Source organism: Callorhinus ursinus, unplaced genomic scaffold (genome assembly GCF_003265705.2).
Source record: "Callorhinus ursinus isolate GAN/ISIS: 27379988/994484 unplaced genomic scaffold, GSC_fseal_2.0 scaffold21, whole genome shotgun sequence".
Lineage (NCBI taxonomy): Eukaryota > Metazoa > Chordata > Mammalia > Carnivora > Otariidae > Callorhinus > Callorhinus ursinus.
In genome coordinates, this window is record NW_027397083.1 from 15,034,480 (window position 1) to 15,051,558 (window position 17,079).

Here is a 17,079-nt window from a genome sequence, read left to right on the forward strand (position 1 = left end):
AGAAAAGTCAAAATCTCCCCCCAAATATTTGCTTGAAGGGAGGTTCCCCCAAAATGAACAATGTTGGCTCCAGAATTTCTATGTAGGAAGGGCTCAGGGGCAGCCATCCATTTGGAAAAGATGGCAAAGGGACTCACCTAGAACTTTCTTAAGAGCACTTTGCCTAAGATTGAGAAGACCACAAATGTCTATAATGAAGAAAGAAAGTTGTGGATTACTGGACCCACACTCTGGCATTTACACGGGAGAGGCACAGGCATTAATCCTGTGGGTTCAACTACCCTTGGCACCCCCTGTCCACCCCCTGCCCCCGGGGCGGGGGATTAGCCCCTGTCCCTGCCCCTCCACCCCAGTGTCAGAAGCATGGGTCTCGTGTGTGTCCTGAACACCAAGCATTTTACAAAATCACACAGACTCGCCAGTATCCCCACATTTTGAACAGTATTGGCCGCCTAACTCAGGCTGGCCATTTAAGGACAAATTAGCTTCGTTTATAATATAACTTCCTCAGTTTTCATTAAGAATATAAACCCAAATCTCCGGAAAGGAACAAAGCTTCTGACCTACACACACAGAGAGAGAGAAAGAACATATTACAAGTATTTGAGGAAATATAAAGTCGGTGTATGGGTAATCTTAATATTAACAAGTATACATGGATGGTATTTGATGAGCACTTACTACATGCCTGCCTCTGTTCTAAGCACCTTCCGTGGACATTCCCTGCTGACCGTGTAGGCATTTGAGTGTGCCACCCCAGTTCTACAGGCTTAAGCCCTCCCTCTGAATTTAAATATGTCCCAAGTTATAATAGCACTTGTGAGAATCCCGCCCCCAGAATTGCTGAAAACCCCCTTAGCTGCTCAGTCCTTCCTCCCAGTACAACTGGCCCTTAAACAAATGTCCTGACCTACTTCCAGCTTCAAAGTTGCTGACTGAGACTGTGCTTAATAGTGGCCTGTGGACATTTAGATTAAGGCTACCAGGCATGGGATGTGGTTCGTCCCCAACCCATATACATAGGCAGAAGAGTTTCAACACTCAACTTCTCCAAAGAGTTTTCATTATTTTATAAATGCTAGATGCATTGAGAAAAACACTTCATGTTTCCAGACAATATAATCTATTAAAGATAACATACTCTGTGGGTGCATTACCCCTTCTTTTATTTGCCCTGAGTTCACCTCCTCCAAGTAGCAAGAGGGTCTTCTTCATATCATCACAGAGGTTGCAAACCTTGTCATCATCAGTTTCTCATCCTTTTTCTGATTTTTTTAAACCTTTTTTAACCTAGATTTTTATATGTATAAAAGATATATATATATATATAATTTTATATGTGTATATGCCTTTGTCCAAATCTTTTTTAGTCAGTCTTGGAGATGTGTGTCCAACTTGGTCCTCCTCAACCAAGAACAGTGAGGCATGATATGATGCAAAATTCTCACATTTAAAGATGGAAAAATTGATGTGGACCTAACTTACTAGCCATGTGGCCTTAGTAGGCCATAATCTCCCAGAACCTCCTCTGTAAAGAGGGGATAATAGACCTTGGTGATTTGGCCAGTTGGTTACACTCACTGGACACCCACAGCAGGGTAGACCAGTCCCCAAGCACTCCTGACTCAGGATGAGCAAAGCAGAGCTGGCCAGACATGTGGAGTTCATGGTTTGGGGAGGGGGATGAGGCATGAATCCTTCTGAGAAGGATACCTTCGGGGGCTGTGCAGGTTTGGGGGGTCTCCCTGAGATGGGGGAAGTGAGCTGTGGTCTTGAAGATGAATAGGAATTAGTTAGGAGAAGGTAGATGGAGACCTTGTTCTGGGCCAGAAGCAATCCTGAGGGAGCAGGGGGAGGGGCCAGATGAAGCAGGCCTTCCTCACCTCTGCACCCCTCTAGTGAGGATAGGACCACAGAAACACACCGCAACCAGAAAGCACCCATGATGCTGGCTCTCTTTGCCCTCCGTGTAGTGAGAACAGCCATTTTCCTCTCAGCTCCCAAGGCTGTGGGAAGGCAGTTCCTGGTGAGGAGAGCCCGCCATGCTTGGCTCTGGCTCTGGCTTCCCTCCAGAGGGAGCTGCACACAAAGCCTGCTCTGTGGGTGAGCTTCAAAGGAAAGAGCTGAGGGGTAAGGAGCCTGCCAGCAACACCTCCCTGTGTCAGTGCTCACCCCCACCCCGGCGTTTCTCCGAATCCTCTAGGCCCTTTGGCTTCCAGAAACAACATGGCCCTGTTCATGTGCCAAAGAAAATAACAAGGGGGGGGTGGAAGTGGAGAGAGGAGGGAATGGAGACTTAGAAACCTTTCCATGAAAAGAAATAAAGTGTGTCCTCCAACTGCGGCACACCGATAGCCATCTCTGTTGGGGGCTCAGCTCAGGACCAAGGGCGGAAGAATTTCAAGGCTCATAAACGTCCCTCATCAGAATACCAGGAATGTCAAAGGCCCCCCAGGTTTACTCAAGCCAGAAATCGGTCGATGAAAGCACAGACCAGACTGGAGAATGGCCACCCTATTTTCTCAGGAGACCCTATTGGCCACAAGGGGCCCCCCCACAGGGTAGTGGGCCGGCTCCAGCCAGCGACCAGCAAGCAAGAAGAGAGGCAGCCCCCTTGTCACCTCACCCACCAGGGAGAGGCAACAACATTGACCTCCACCATCCTGGCAGAGTACCGACCGTTTATCCACATGCATATAAAGGTCTAATTAAAAATTTAAGATAAATTAAAACAAATCTATTGTGGGAAGGGAGATTTCTGGGGCTCTGACTTTTAGGGCGAGCCTCAGTTTCCTCCCTTGTGAAATCATACCTGTTTGGGAAGATTTGAGGAACTTGAGAAGTTGACACACAGGAGGTGCCTAAGAAGCTCCCAAGGGAGCAATACCCCTGAGAGGGCAGAGAACATCTCTCCTGCCTGGGATTGGAAGCTCCACAGAGTCACTGGGGACAGTGGCTGCAAATGCAACATTTATGGGGGAATCAGAATAGCCTTATTGATATTTGCTGCGCTGTCTTACTCATGAGTGACCTTTTCTGTCATCCACACTCTCCTCTCCACTGTTCTCCTCAGGCCTTCTCACTCCCTCTTGCTCTCTGCCTCTGCCTCTCTCTCCACGTCTCATCTCTTCTCTGTCCCGACACTCTGACAACCAGGTATGATGGAATGGGAAGAGCGATGGCTTTCAAGTTCCAACTAGGGTTTAAATCCCAGCTCTGCCACATGCTGGCTGTGAGATTTGGGGCAAGTCCTCTGTGACCCTCAGGTTCATAATCTGTTACCTTCTAGGGGACAAGGACCAAACCTCTTACCATGAATCTTTAGCTCACAATTTGTTGCTTCACACATAACAGGTGTTCAATGACAATCTTAATAATGGCATTAGAATCTTCGAGGCTCTGTTCTAAGTACTTTTGCATATGATAGCTCATTTAATCCACGAAACAACTCCATGACATAGGTGCTATCATTTTCCCCATTTTGCCAATGAGGAGACTGAAGCTCATTTATTGAATGAATGAATGAGCACCATGACAGCCACAAGAGTTGTGTCCAAGAGCCTAACCAAGTACCTGGTACCTCACTTCTTCCATACCCCTTGTCTGCCACCCTTTCTGTTTCTCCTGGCATTGGGACAGAACTGTGCAGCACCCAATCTCTGTTCCAAGCCAGGCATGGCCACTTCTCAGCCTCCCAGACAAGATGGTGCCCACCTCTGTCTGGGTTTGTATGGGGCTCTTCTGAAGGAGGGAAGAGGCTCTGGCCTCAGGATGGAAATTCCTCAAAGCATCATCAAAACCACAAAAACAACAATACAACCAACTCCCCCACTTCCCTCTTCCCCAGCAGAGGCTGCTGTGGTGACCCAAGCTCTGTTGGCCTCTGGGCAACATCTCGCCAGCTGGAGGCCCTCTGCACAAGATGACCAGAGGCAGTGCACAAACCAGTGGCTAGTGTCGGCAACTGTGCGTAAGAGCAGAGGGAATCAAATCAGCTTCAAATTGTGCCCGGCACACACTAGGCATTCAGGAACTATTGAATTGGTTGACAGTTTTCTAGGCACTACACAGCCTATACACGCGTCAGCTCCAAACTGTATGACAGCCCTGTGAGTTGGACATATTATACCTATTGTACAGGTGAGGAAACTGAGGCTTAACTGTCTATGGACCCTGCCCAGGTCAAAAGCAGCCCAACTCTGGTTTGAACCCAGGCTTGTCAGGCTCCAAAGACTGTGCTCTGGATACCCTGTTGTCTGAACCCCAACCACTCAAGGGCCTTGTTCTTCCCTTTCTTCTCTAGTCCCCCTCTTTCCAAGCACCAAAATTAGGCCCCCGTGCTCCCAAGCCATGACTGCGGTTCTCGCCGGTCCTTCTCTCTCCTGCTCCCAGGTGATCCCGGAAGATCCAGTCTCCTCTGGTTTTTGCGGTGGAGCAGATAAGCCTGGGCCCCCGGAGAACACCCCACAGCCAGAGGTCCTTTTTACTCACAGCCGAGGGATGTGGATGTTAAAGGAATGGGAGCCTCCTTCAGGGGGCCCCCTGGAGGCTTTCCTGGGGACCGCGGTCCCTCACTTTCTCTCTCTCCTGGTGCAGCCTGCGATTCCTACTGGACGTCCGTCCACCCCGAGTACTGGACTAAGCGCCACGTCTGGGAATGGCTCCAGTTCTGCTGCGAGCAGTACAAGCTGGACGTCAACTGCATCTCCTTCTGCCACTTCAACATCAGCGGCCCGCAGCTGTGCAGCATGACGCAGGACGAGTTCATCGAGGCGGCTGGCATCTGCGGGGAGTACCTCTACTTCATCCTCCAGAACATCCGCTCGCAAGGTCAGTGTCCAGGGGGCCGGGCCTCCGGGGAAGGGGCCAGGAGTGGGGCCCAGTTTACCTCCCCCTCCCCGTCCCCCAAGTCCTTCCCCACCGTGCAAATCACACAGTGGGATTTCATGAGCTGGAACTCCCTATTCACCAAAAGCCCCTTAACCAAAATCTCTCAATCTCTGGAAGTTCTCCTTTGCTAGAATTAGAGACTGTAGGTCAAAGGGAGCAAGTTACAAGGAAGCAAGTTGAGTATTTTTATAACAAGAAAAGAAACCTAAAAAGACATTCAGGAACCAGGCAGAGACAACAAAATAATGTATTCTGTCAATTAAGATTCACCACCAGAAGACATGGGGGAAAAAGGAGCTTCTGCTTGACTTTTCACTAAGCAGAGGAGAAGAAAATGAACTAGACCCTTTCCCTTCCCGTTTCCAGAGGAGTCCAATTAATTGGCATTTCATTACCGTTTGCCTAATGGTCAAGGATCAAACGGCCGGAAGGTGGCGCCAGGGGCATTATTTAATATTTCAATGCTCCACAAGAGCAGAATGTGGAAGAACGGGTGTTTTCAGACTGGAAAGGTTTCTTTGAGAACATATAATTCTGTCTCCCCATGTCACAAATAAAGGAACTAAGGTCCCAAGCGATTAGGTGACTTCTCCAAGGTCACACAGCACACAGAGTTGATTTGTGGAAAGTCAACACAAAGCAAGGGCTTTGAGTTCAGAAAGGCCTGTGTTGCAACCCTGACTCCCAACACTCTGGAGCCACAGGTCCTCTGGCAAAGGGTTTGCCCTCTCTGAATTTCCACTGCCTCGTCTGTACACTGAGATAATAATACACACCTTCACAGGTGACAGGACTCCATAAAACATGACCCAGAGCAGCATATAAAGATGCAAATGCAGTAAATGGCAGCAGTTTTTGTCATTATGAATATAACCAAGGGGAAAGACATTTTTAAAAATAAGGAAATACATCTCAGTTCACTTTTAAGAAAGACTTTTCTAAAAGTCAGCCTCTTTTTTTTTTTGGAAAGACTGCTTCAGGAGATACTAAAGGTAGGAAGCTCCCCATCACTGGAGATAATCAAGCAGGCTAATAGCCCCCGATTGATGGGGATGCTGTGGCAGGGATTCCTCTTTGGGCAGAAAACCACAGAGGACCTTCCAACTCTAAGATTCTTTGCTTTCCCCTTGCTCCCCCCCATCATGACTGCCTGAGGGCAGGAAAGCTATGGATGTTGGCCCTGGGAGGGGCTCCATTCAGAACTCTCCCTGGGCCACAGAGAGGGAGGTGTTCCATCCTGGAAGGGGATGCAGCTTGGCAACACCAGCCTTCACCAAACATCATGCCAATCAAGTTTGTCTCCAGACCCCGGCAGCCCCTGTGCTGGGGTCTCTCGGCCTGGGTGCCTCCCTTCCCTGACCCTTGTTTCATCCCCAAATCTCTGCCATTACCTCAGGGCCCGTGCAAAACAAGCCAAACACAATTGTTTTTCCAACAGGCCGTATTTTGCCTCTCATCCTGAGGAATCCCTGGGGTCACAAGGCCAACGCCAGCGGTGGAATTTCAGGCCGGGGTAGTTAACCGTGTTGAGCAGTAGAACTACCTACACCACCAAGCTGCTCCACACCGAAATTCCTCCTTAAATGTTCCTCAAGCAGGAATGTATACTGTGTATCGTGAATCGAAATACATGCAGTAAGACCAGAGTTTACTGCGTCCCAATGTGTTTCACCTGTTATCCCAGACTAATTATTACCAGCACTATCTTTCATTCGCAAAAGGGTCTGCCTTTGTACAATAAATTAGATGATCTGGTTATTACCTAGTTTAGGCCTTCTTTTACTGACTGCATGGATCAGGACTCCGGCAGAACAGGACACAGAACCAGTAAGTTTGGACAGTGGGAGGAGCTACAGGGAGGGGGATAGGGCCCAGTGTGCTGTCTGGCTCAGGAGGTATCTCAATAGGATTCAAGGGCTCAGAAACTCGGGGACACTGGTCGCTGGAGAGTGAGGCCAGCAGGGAGGGCGGGGGGCCGTGGGTGGCTTCCACTGTGGGAGTGGAATGGGTCCCTCATTGGTCAGTCCTCCATCCTGTTCTCGGACAGCCCTCCGGGCAGAGTGCACCCAGGTGCCCTGGCTGACCAGAACCCATCAGAAAATGGCACTGGGAATAAACAGTCACAAATGTGTCCTGTTCCAGGCCCCTCAGTCACAGGAAGTTAATCCTGCTGAACACCAAACTAGAAAAGAGGTGTCCCTTGGCCTGTGCCACCACGTGGTAACTTGATTTGAGACTCTTAATTCCTCCCCCAGCCCACCCCATTTTTCAGAGGAGCAAACCAAGGCCCCGACATAATCTCCCAAATTCTTATTACAGCCTCTCGGTGGGTCTTGCCTTCCTTTTGGCCTCCTATGTCCATTTTCCCCTTTGGCCAGCACATAAGGGGCATTCAAACCCCCAAGGGATTGGAGGTCCCAAAACAGATCACAGACCCTGCAAGCAGAGCTGAAGGGGAACCCACTCAGCGGGAGTCTTGTCACATGCTGCCCGGAGACTGAGTGAGGTCACACTGGGGTGGTGACACGGCCCAGCTCAGTCAGGGCCCAGGCACCCTCGGAAAATCCTCGAGGCTGCTGGAATGCCTGGCCCCAGGGCCTGCTCCAGGAGCCCTTTAAAAACCAGGAGAAGGTTATCTCTCAAAGGTGGCTTCAGCATGGCCCAATAAGAGCCAGGGGGTCTCAAAGTTTCTTTCTGAAATAAAACTACCCCGCAGAGGGGACAGTTGCTCCCCTTCTCCCCAGTACCCGCTCTCCCAATCAGGGAACCCAGGGTCCCCTGGTACCATTTGTGGACTTCTTCTTCCTTCCCAGGTTACTCCTTCTTTACGGACACTGAAGAGACCAAGGCTGCCATCAAAGACTGTAAGTAGCCAGGTTCACGTGGCCCAAGGTGGTCCCAAGGCCGCTGGTGGGCACCATGGGCTTGACGGTTCTTTTGTGACCACAACTGAAAAGTTGATGACCTAATAAACCAGTCACAGACCAGAAGAAGACAGCAAGGGAAAATGTGGTGGGCAGAGCATGGGGCCTGGGTTTATGGATTCCTCGTCCTCCCCCAGACTCAGTTTCCCTATCTGTAAAATGGAGCGACCGTCCCCAGTTGTGGTGAGTTGGAGAAACGGTGCATATGAAGTGCCTGGCAACACGGATGCTCCAAGCAGCGCTAGCTGTGAGCAACTATAACCATAATGACTAACCCTGCAGTTGATAATGTCTCCAAAGATCTGAGCTGGGGACCAGCCCTGGCCGGGGGACCAGCGGGAGACACGGGTCCTGGGTAGGCCCCTTTCCTCCGTGGACTTCAGCCTCTTCATCCACAGAGAGGGGATAGGGAATGGGGGCCGGGGGGGGGGGGGTACTCGTGAGGCCTCGGAGGGGCAGACACGGATGGATGTTTTCTCATGACTTATTTTTGCTGTCCTGAAAGTCCCAAGCAATTAACTGAGGATTCAGGTTATCTGGTTAATGTAGATTTTTCCATTCAGAGTTTGAGCCCAGGAATAGCTGCGTCCATAAGGCACACACTGCAGGCTTACAGAGGCCCGCCATGCCCCACAGAGCTCCGGGGCCATCAGGAGTGGTTCTGCCTTCCATGAGCTTTCCCCACACTCGGGCCGCAGGGCAGAGCCTCTCCTACCTGTGAACAAAGTTCCCGCGGAGTTTCCCATCCATCCATAGCGGTCTGCGGGGTACAAACCCTGCTGTCTCCACCCAGCCCAGTCCAGGCAAAGCCCCTCCCCCCCCCAGAAAGAAATGAGCCCACTGAGGCCCAGGGGCCATTACTGAGTCTGTCTAAAGTCTTGAACCCAGGGCAGGCGCTTGCCGTGCTCCTAAGCAGCAGTGAGTTTGACCTGCCCAAACTTTTCCCAGTGGTCAGTGTTTCTGTCTATAAATGGGTGTCTTTTTTTGCCAGCCTGCCTCCCTCACAGCTAGGAAGAGATAGTGTGTCCCGTAAGTTCTGTAGAAGAAATTGTTACCTGAGTATAGAACTAGCCCCAATTAGAGTCATTGCTGTAATCATAATGGCGGCTAGCCTTCCCCGAGTGCTTATAATGAGCCAGGCCCTGTGCTAGAATCTTTACCAACATTGTTTCAGGTAATCTTTCTAATAACCCTGTAAGACAAGACCTAGTACCAAGCTTAGAGGTTAAAGGTGACAAGGTTAGGAAGGTGACAGATAACCCAGGTGTGTCTAAGTCCGAAGCCCTTAATCCCTTCCTCTCTTCACACATCCCTTCCTTTCCCTTCTCGTTCATTCATTCATTCAACAAACATTTAGTGTACCCTTACCATGAGCCAGGCCCAGGCACCTACTATGTGCCATGGCTGCAGCAATGGGCGCAACCTTGGTCTTTCCATCATAAAGCAAGTGAGGGCGACATCAAACAAACAATCCCTGTAATAAATTTGTAATGGCTAAGTATGATGATACCACAAAGGAAAAGGACAGGGTGCTGTGTGTGTGACGGAGAACAGACTGCATTTCAATTAGGGATGAGGGAAGACTTCCAAGAAGAAGAGAGATTTAAATTAAGCCTAAAAGATGAGCAGAAGTTAGCCAGGAAGAGGGAAGAAAAGGGTACAGGGAGTGAGTGGCAAGTGCAAAGGCCCTGAGGCAGGAACAGTTTTGGAGCCCTTGAGAAAGAATCAGAAAACTAGCATTAGGAGGCTCAATGCAGTGACCGGTAGCCACATGTGGCCCTTAAGTTTAATTAAAATTAAATAAAGTGAAAATTCAGCTGCTGAGTTACACTAGGCACATTCCAAGTGCTCAATAGCCACAGGCAGCTAGTGGCTACCACGTATGACTGCTCAGATTCCCATCATTATGGTTCTCTCGGATAGCACCTTGGTAGATCATCAGCAACATCAGCAGAGGGAGGAGCGGGAGCTGAGGCCAAGAGCAGGGCAGGAGCAGGTCACATATAGCTTTTGAGTTTGGATTTCATTCTGACCAGGCTGGGAAGTCGCTGAAGCAGGAAACAATAAGATCCCATCTGCACTTTAAGAAGATCCCCCAGACTGCTGTGTCTGGGTCAGGAAGGAGCCCAGCTAGGACGCTATTGTCCAGGAGGCAGAGTGATGGTGATGGGAGGGACAGAGAGAAGTTTCTGGAGGTAAAGGTGCTGATAAGACAAGGGCTCTGAGCTGGCCTCTCTACGGAGACAAACCCTGCACAACGGTGGCTGCCCCAGGCTTTGCTCCGTGCAGGCCATGCCCAGCCTTACCAACGAGAGAGGCACCGTTTCTAGACTGAACTCAGGGTTAAGTGGTCCAGTGAGCACACCGAAAAGCAGCACCCCAGCTCTGCCGAATGGCGGCCTCCACTACCACACCAGGAAACCGTGGCCTTCCCACGGAGCCCCTGAGGCCCATCTCTGGCTCTCGCACAGCTCTCCCCAGACAGAACCCCCAACATATAGTTTAACGGGAATGAAGACAACAGACTGACAGATTATACAATGAGCCTGTTCTAGAAAATCCAGGACGTATGATCACGATGCCTATGGCCCCGCTGATGTCTCGTGATCCTAGTCACCCCCAACGCAGAAATGAGATGTGCCGGCCGGAGGCCAAGGCCTGGCCAACGAGGAGAGCTGGCATCCTGGGGCTGCAGGCAGCGTTCCCATCAGTCTGCAGTGAAGATGAACACCTACCCTTACCACCTGTGAAGCACTGTGCCCCGGGCAGCGCCAGGCAGAGTGTTTTACCTGCTCTAACTCATTTCATCCTCATTCCAACTCCATGAGGTAGGATGGTTGCCCCCATTTACATCTGAGGAACCAGAAGAGCAATGACTTGCAAAGAAGTGCACAGATGGGATTCCAACTCATTTTCTCAAAGTCTGTGCTTCTATACATTGGGCCATTCACCACACGTGCACACACACACACACACGCACACATGCACTCACACACATGCACACAGACAGGTGCACATACCCCCAGACCCTTCTCTTCATTCCGCTGCCCCCTCAGTTGAGACCCAAGGCTCCAGACTCTTCTGGGTCTGCAGCTCCTCAGTGACCCAGAGAACAAGATGATTTTCAACTCAGTACCTGCGGAAGGGGCCCAGGCACGACAAGCTCTGAAGCTGTCGGGCTGGCCCAAGTGACATCCCCCGGCAACTCTCCACTTGTCTCTGCTCTCCACCTGCCCTTTCCCACCCCCACTGCAGAAATGCCAGAAAACCAAGCCTGCGGGCCTGGGGTCGCCGCCGCGAGCCTCCTGTTCCGAGGCTCAGAGCTTCTCCTCCCTGCACGGAGCGTGGGCTCTCTAGCCCCACTCGTGCATGGGGGACATCATGAGCAGGTTTGGGAAACTGCCCCTCCAGCCCCCATCTCAGCTTCTGGACTTCAGTCACTGACCGAGAATATATCCCGTGGCCACATTTTAACAGTCTCCAGTCTCAAGGCAACCAAACCTCTCCAAATCACACGGATAGCAGAGAACCCAGGCCATGCCCCCGTCACCCCCGCACCAGGCCCCGCCCAGCTGCGGGGACCCCTCCGAGACAAAGATAGTTCTGCGTCCAGGGGACCTGTCGCCCGGAGCACCGGGGGCTTCTGCGGTGAAGTTCGGTAGGGTCCTGGTGCTGCTGTGGCCTCTGGCTGGCACTGCTGGACGCTGTAGCTTGGTAACCTGCCTCCTCCCAGCTAACTCTGTACGGCTGCAGGGCCTCTGCCCCACGGCCACCCCACGGCCACCCCCAGCCAAGCAAGGCCTCCAATCTGTGGAGCCATGAGTGGCGTCAAAGCCACCATGGGGAACTGGGAGCAGCTAAAACAGGGATATCTCTGGCAAGACCCACCAGGAGAGGCTCCCACAGTCCACACAACCCCGCCTCACACGGACCTGTCCTGGGCTCAGCCAACCAAGCCAGAGATCCCTCACCTGCGGCACATGGAAGACATCACACAAATTAAAAGGGCAGCGTTTTGCCTCCTTCTTCTGGCCATTTTGGCATTTCAGGGCAAGCTTACTGTCTGCTCACCGGTTCATAACTCACCTTGGTTTATCTCGCCTCTCCATTTGCTTTCTCTCTTCTTCAAAGATTAAGTTAAAGCAACGCTAGGTCCACCCTGCGGGTGCGCCAGGCAGCACGGCGCTCCACCAGACAGAAGGGCAGCCATCTTCCTTCTAGTCATCGGCCAGCGGTCGGCCCTGCTCACCTGCTTTCACTCCTCTCCAGCCGGCAGCTACGTTCTGTCCTCACCTGGGTCCACCTGAGCATCCATTTGTGCTTTGCACACACCTGCCTGGGTGCATGGGCCGGGTGTCCCCCCATCAATGCAATTCCAGGCTGTAGCCCATGAAGGGGTGCAGAGGGGACCCTGAAAGCTGAAGGCCTGCATTCATCTCATTGTTCGTTCCAGCGGACATGTGCTGTAGCTACTAGAGCTGAGGGCTCTGAGGCCGGCCGGCCTGCCTGGGTGCAGAGTTGGGCTCCACCAGCAGCCGGGCACGTGACCTGAACCGTGCCCCCACCCCCCAAACATCCCCGGGGCTCGCTGCTTGCCTGTTCCAGTACCTCCTCGTCAGGGAGTCTGGCCTGCTGGCTCACCCCTCTTCACCACTGTTTTCCTACCCGCACCCTGCTTCAATATTCTCAGCATTTATCACCTGTTCATTAGATGCTCTTACCCACTTGGATGTAAGTCCCCAAGAGGAGATACCCGCCTCGGCCTGTGCCTCCAGCACCTCATACAGTGGGCATACTGTGGCTCAACGCTCATGAACGAATGAGTGAATGGGCTGCAGTGAGCTCCCTGACCTCGCTCTGCCTCCATTTACTTCTATGTAAAATGGGGCTAGAAATAGACGTTCATCACAAGGGTGAGTGAGATTGAGGACCTGGCAATACTAAACACTCAACAAACTCAGCTAATAATTATTCACGGAGTGCTCACTGAACACCTACTATGAAAGACAAGATAAAAGTAGTAGTTCTGGGGCACCTGGGTGGCTCCAGTTGCTTAAGCGACTGCCTTCGGCTCAGGCCACGATCCTGGAGTCCCGGGATCGAGTCCCGCATCGGGCTCCCTGCTCAGCGGAGAGTCTGCTTCTCCCTCTCCTGCTCCCCCGTCTCGTGCGCTCTCTCTCTCTCTCTCTCATTCTCTCTCTCAAATAAATAAAATCTTTAAAAAAAAAAAGTAGTAGTAGTTCTGAACGTTAGCTTTGGAACGGACTGCTCTGGTTCAAGTCCTGCCTCCACCACTCTGGATAAAATTCTTAAAATTTTATCTTGCTCACTTTGCTCCAGCCATACTGGCCTCCTGGCTCTTTCTGAGACTCCCCTGCACCTTCCGCCCCAGGGTCTTTGCACATGCCCTCCCTCTGCCCTGAGTGCTCTTTCCTGGAATATCCATGGGTTCAGGCCCCAGCATCACTGTCTACCCCCCGCCCCTGGGCACACCACAGGCCTGCCTCACGGGTTCTCTTTCTGTGCTGCTCCTTCCCTCCGGAAGACTCTCTCAACCCCTCACATCAGTGCAGATGCCTCCTGCGCACGAGGCCCTCCCTGGCCACCCCATCTAAAGCAGGCACTCCCCCGCCCCCGCCCTTCATTCTCTACCCCATTTCTTGCTTCCTTCATAACACTTACTGTGGGTGACTTGTTTGACTTGTATTTTACCTTGCCCATGAGTCAGGGACCAGAGCTGTCTTGTTCTCGCTTATTCCCAACACGGAGCCCAGAACCTGGCACCCTGCAGGTCCCTAGGGTTTGAACACAAATGCCCCATAAAGGCAAACACCGCCCACCTACTAATTATCCCCAAAGCCTCACGTGGGGTCTTCTACCGCAACAGTGTCCAGTTCATAGTTGCTCATTTTGGCGTGATTTGAGGTCTGAACCAGTCCTACTGCTGTAACTCATTCTATTGCAGATGCTGATTCTAATTGCTTGAAAACGAGTGGCGTCAGAAGCCAAGACTGTCACAGTCATAGTCGAACGAGTAAGTGTAGACATGCCCTTTCTCGTTTCTAATTTCCGAAAACCATTCATGAGACGAAGTACTCTAATAAGCTTGGACCACTGAATGTTTGAAGGGGACCAGGTGTCCCCCAAAGAAGACAGCAGAGAAGTTGACTTTTATAAATTGTTATCAAAATTACATTTCTTTCCCTTGGACATGGTGTTGTGAGAATTAAAATGACAAAGCAAAGAAATTGTCTAACCATGGTGAATTTCTGAATAAGGGTTTATTTCTCCTGGTCTGCTGAGGGTCCCTCTCTCTTAAGGACTCAGGGACAATAGTAAACACCATGTGCTGGCAATTCTCTTAGCCTTTCCCCGACCCTAAGACAGACCTACCCAGGGCCCAATCAAGTCTGCCAGGCTTGGTGCCAGTCACTTGATATGTGTAAAATCATAATCCTCCAACTTCTGCCATGAGGTAGGTACTCCTCTGATCCCGTTTTACAGATAACTGGAGAGATTACAATTACAGAGCTAGGAAGAGGTGAATTCAGGACCCAAACCCAGGCAGTTGGACAACTGGAATCAATTTTAACCACAACTCTAATGGAACAGGAGAAACACCAGCTTTTCATGAAAAACATCATTGTAGGACTGGTCTGCCCAGACTGGTGCGGCTATGGATTTTTAGTACCACCATACTGCCTGTCAGAAAGATCATTTGCCTGTCATTTTATTAATTCCTAAGAATTAGTCCATGGTTCTACAGAGCAAGGACAGGCTGGGAGCCACGGCGTTTCTAGTCGGTATAAATCTGGTGTCCCTATATGTGTGTTTTATGATTGCTTTACTTTTTTTTTTTTAGATTCTATTTATTTATTTGAGAGAGAGAGAGAGAGATCAGGAGCAGGGGGAGGGGTAGAGAGAGAAAGTGGACTCTCCGCTGAGCTGGGAGCCCAATGCGGGACTTGACCCCAGGACCCTGGGATTATGACCTGAGCTGAAGGCAGATGTTTAACTGACTGAGCCACCCAGGTGTCCCTTATGATTGCTTTAATAGAAGACAGACATTTCATAGCCCAATAAGGGTCCAAGTAGAGTACTCAGTCATAACATAGAAAATAACCCCAATAAAACAGCAATTTTCATGAGTTGATGAGAAATCGTACAACTTTTAGAATTTTTTTTTTTTAATTTGTAAGTAACTTTTTTTTTCTTTCTCAAAAGGCCTCCAAAGTTCTCATCTATGGGAATTTGTGCGAGACCTGCTTCTTTCTCCTGAAGAAAACTGTGGCATTCTGGAATGGGAAGATAGGGAACAAGGTATTTTTCGGGTGGTAAAGTCAGAAGCCCTGGCAAAGATGTGGGGACAAAGGAAGAAAAATGACAGAATGACGTATGAAAAGTTGAGCCGAGCTCTGAGGTGAGTTAATAGTATGAAACGCATGCGCCTTCGGGCAGAGTTATATAAAATAGCCAGCCATAGAAAATTAAACTGTTTTTGCAGCTTTTTCCTTGATAATCGAAAGGTCATGAGACAACACTCTGGTTCTTAGTTACAGGTGGGATTATGGTTTGTAAACGGACACGCCATCCTTCTTCTTGGCAGCAGCCCCGGGGATCACTCTGAATGCAGGCCATCCCACACACGCACACACACAACTCGTTTTGAGCTGAGTGTGGTGAGGCTTAGTCTTCATGGTGTCCGGGAAAGGTTTAAGTGTAAGCTGATAACAGGGTGTGAAAATACCAGGGTAACCAAAGACCAGCCTGGTCACCCGAGAGGAACGAGGAGAGTGTTTATGTTCTGCTGTCTTCCTGGCGTGCGGCCCTCCCCGCATTTCTCTTCTGCTATCTTTCTCAGGTACTACTACAAAACGGGAATTTTGGAACGGGTCGACCGAAGGCTAGTGTACAAATTTGGAAAAAATGCACACGGGTGGCAGGAAGACAAGCTATGATCTGCTCCGTCAAGCTCCTTGTATGGATTCCTTGTCTTCTAAAACAATCAATCGCATTGCAATAGACGTTTGAAAGTCTTTTCCTTGTTGTTGTCGTTTGCCTGCAAAGGCGCTGATAAAATTTCTCCACTTCTCAGCTTACATTTGGACTGAGTTGTTGTTGTCTGCTCCCTCGGTGACAGCAACCCTTGAAGGAATTCCTTCTTTTTTTCTTACCCATGGGAAGGAAGGAATGATCTTTTGTGGTACCTTGATCAAACATTCCTTCCCTAATCAAGATGCAGAAACACAAGAGCCCGTGCCATTGGTGCCTACTCTGAGGGAAAGGGTCCACTTCTGCCATGTGAGACTCATCCAGTGCTCCCCTTCCAAGGGCTCAAAAGTTTTCACATACTTGACTGTGGCACCTGGCAAAGGCAAACAGGAAAAGTGACTCTTTGGTAGTTAGTACAGTAGGGACGGGACGGGATGAGATGTGGGTAAGACAAGCTCCTGTAGATTTTCAATCATTAAAGTCAAATGCCATAGAAAAGTTTCTTAATTAATAAAAGAGTGAATGCATCAAGCTGGGACATGATTGGATTTAGCATAGGTTCAAGTAAGTGTCTGAACCAGGGCATCTTTTGGGCCATTCAGCAAAACTCCCACGGCCATCTTTCTAGGGCCACACACTTAAAATTAGGCACATTATTACTTCCTGCTGAGTTTAGTCCCCCTCCTCTCCTGGTGGTGCGGGGTGGGGGGCGGGGCAGCAGAGTTAGTCCACAGGTCCTTGCGCCGATTTCCAAATCACCACTGTTTCTGATCCAGGCCGTCAACACCACAAAATTGTAACTTGCTGATTCTGCCTGTGGGCCCAGACATTAAACCTTTATAGAACTGGCCAGGGCCTGACAACTCTGTAATGGCCAATCACGATAAGTCTCCTTTGTTTTGTCTTCCTGGCATGTACTCAAGCTCTTAAAACGTATTTCCTTGACTAAAGTAGCGACGGTGAATTGCTATCAGTAAACGTTCATGGGTTAAAAGTCTGCACTGACATCTCCTCATCGCTCAGTGGTAGGGAAGCCATTAGTGACCTACAGGAGGTGGCCTGCCCTGAGGACTGCTTCTCCGGCAGAGCAGGAAGCTCTGTGCCACCAGGCACTGAACCACGGGACAGGCTCAGGACCTCCGTGCTTAGAGCTTCACTTCAAAAGCAACGTGTTTAAAAAAAAAAAAAATGTGAATTACTGTAAAATAATCTATTTTTGGACTCATGTGTTTTCCAGGTGGATATAGTTTGTAAACAATGTGAATAAAATATT

General features: G+C 50.2%; 1 protein-coding gene across 1 annotated transcript in view; it reads left to right on the forward strand.

Moving 5' to 3' along the window:
- Nucleotides 1-16,412, forward strand: part of ELF5 (E74 like ETS transcription factor 5) — a 28,333-nt gene extending 11,921 nt beyond the window's left edge. The window contains exons 3-7 of the mRNA XM_025878983.2: nucleotides 4,597-4,830; nucleotides 7,704-7,754; nucleotides 13,780-13,848; nucleotides 15,039-15,234; nucleotides 15,676-16,412. Of these exons, the coding sequence (XP_025734768.1) occupies nucleotides 4,597-4,830; nucleotides 7,704-7,754; nucleotides 13,780-13,848; nucleotides 15,039-15,234; nucleotides 15,676-15,772 (647 nt within the window). The 3' untranslated portion in view covers nucleotides 15,773-16,412. The remainder of the gene's footprint in view (nucleotides 1-4,596; nucleotides 4,831-7,703; nucleotides 7,755-13,779; nucleotides 13,849-15,038; nucleotides 15,235-15,675) is intronic.
- The last annotated feature ends 667 nt before the right edge of the window (nucleotides 16,413-17,079 follow it).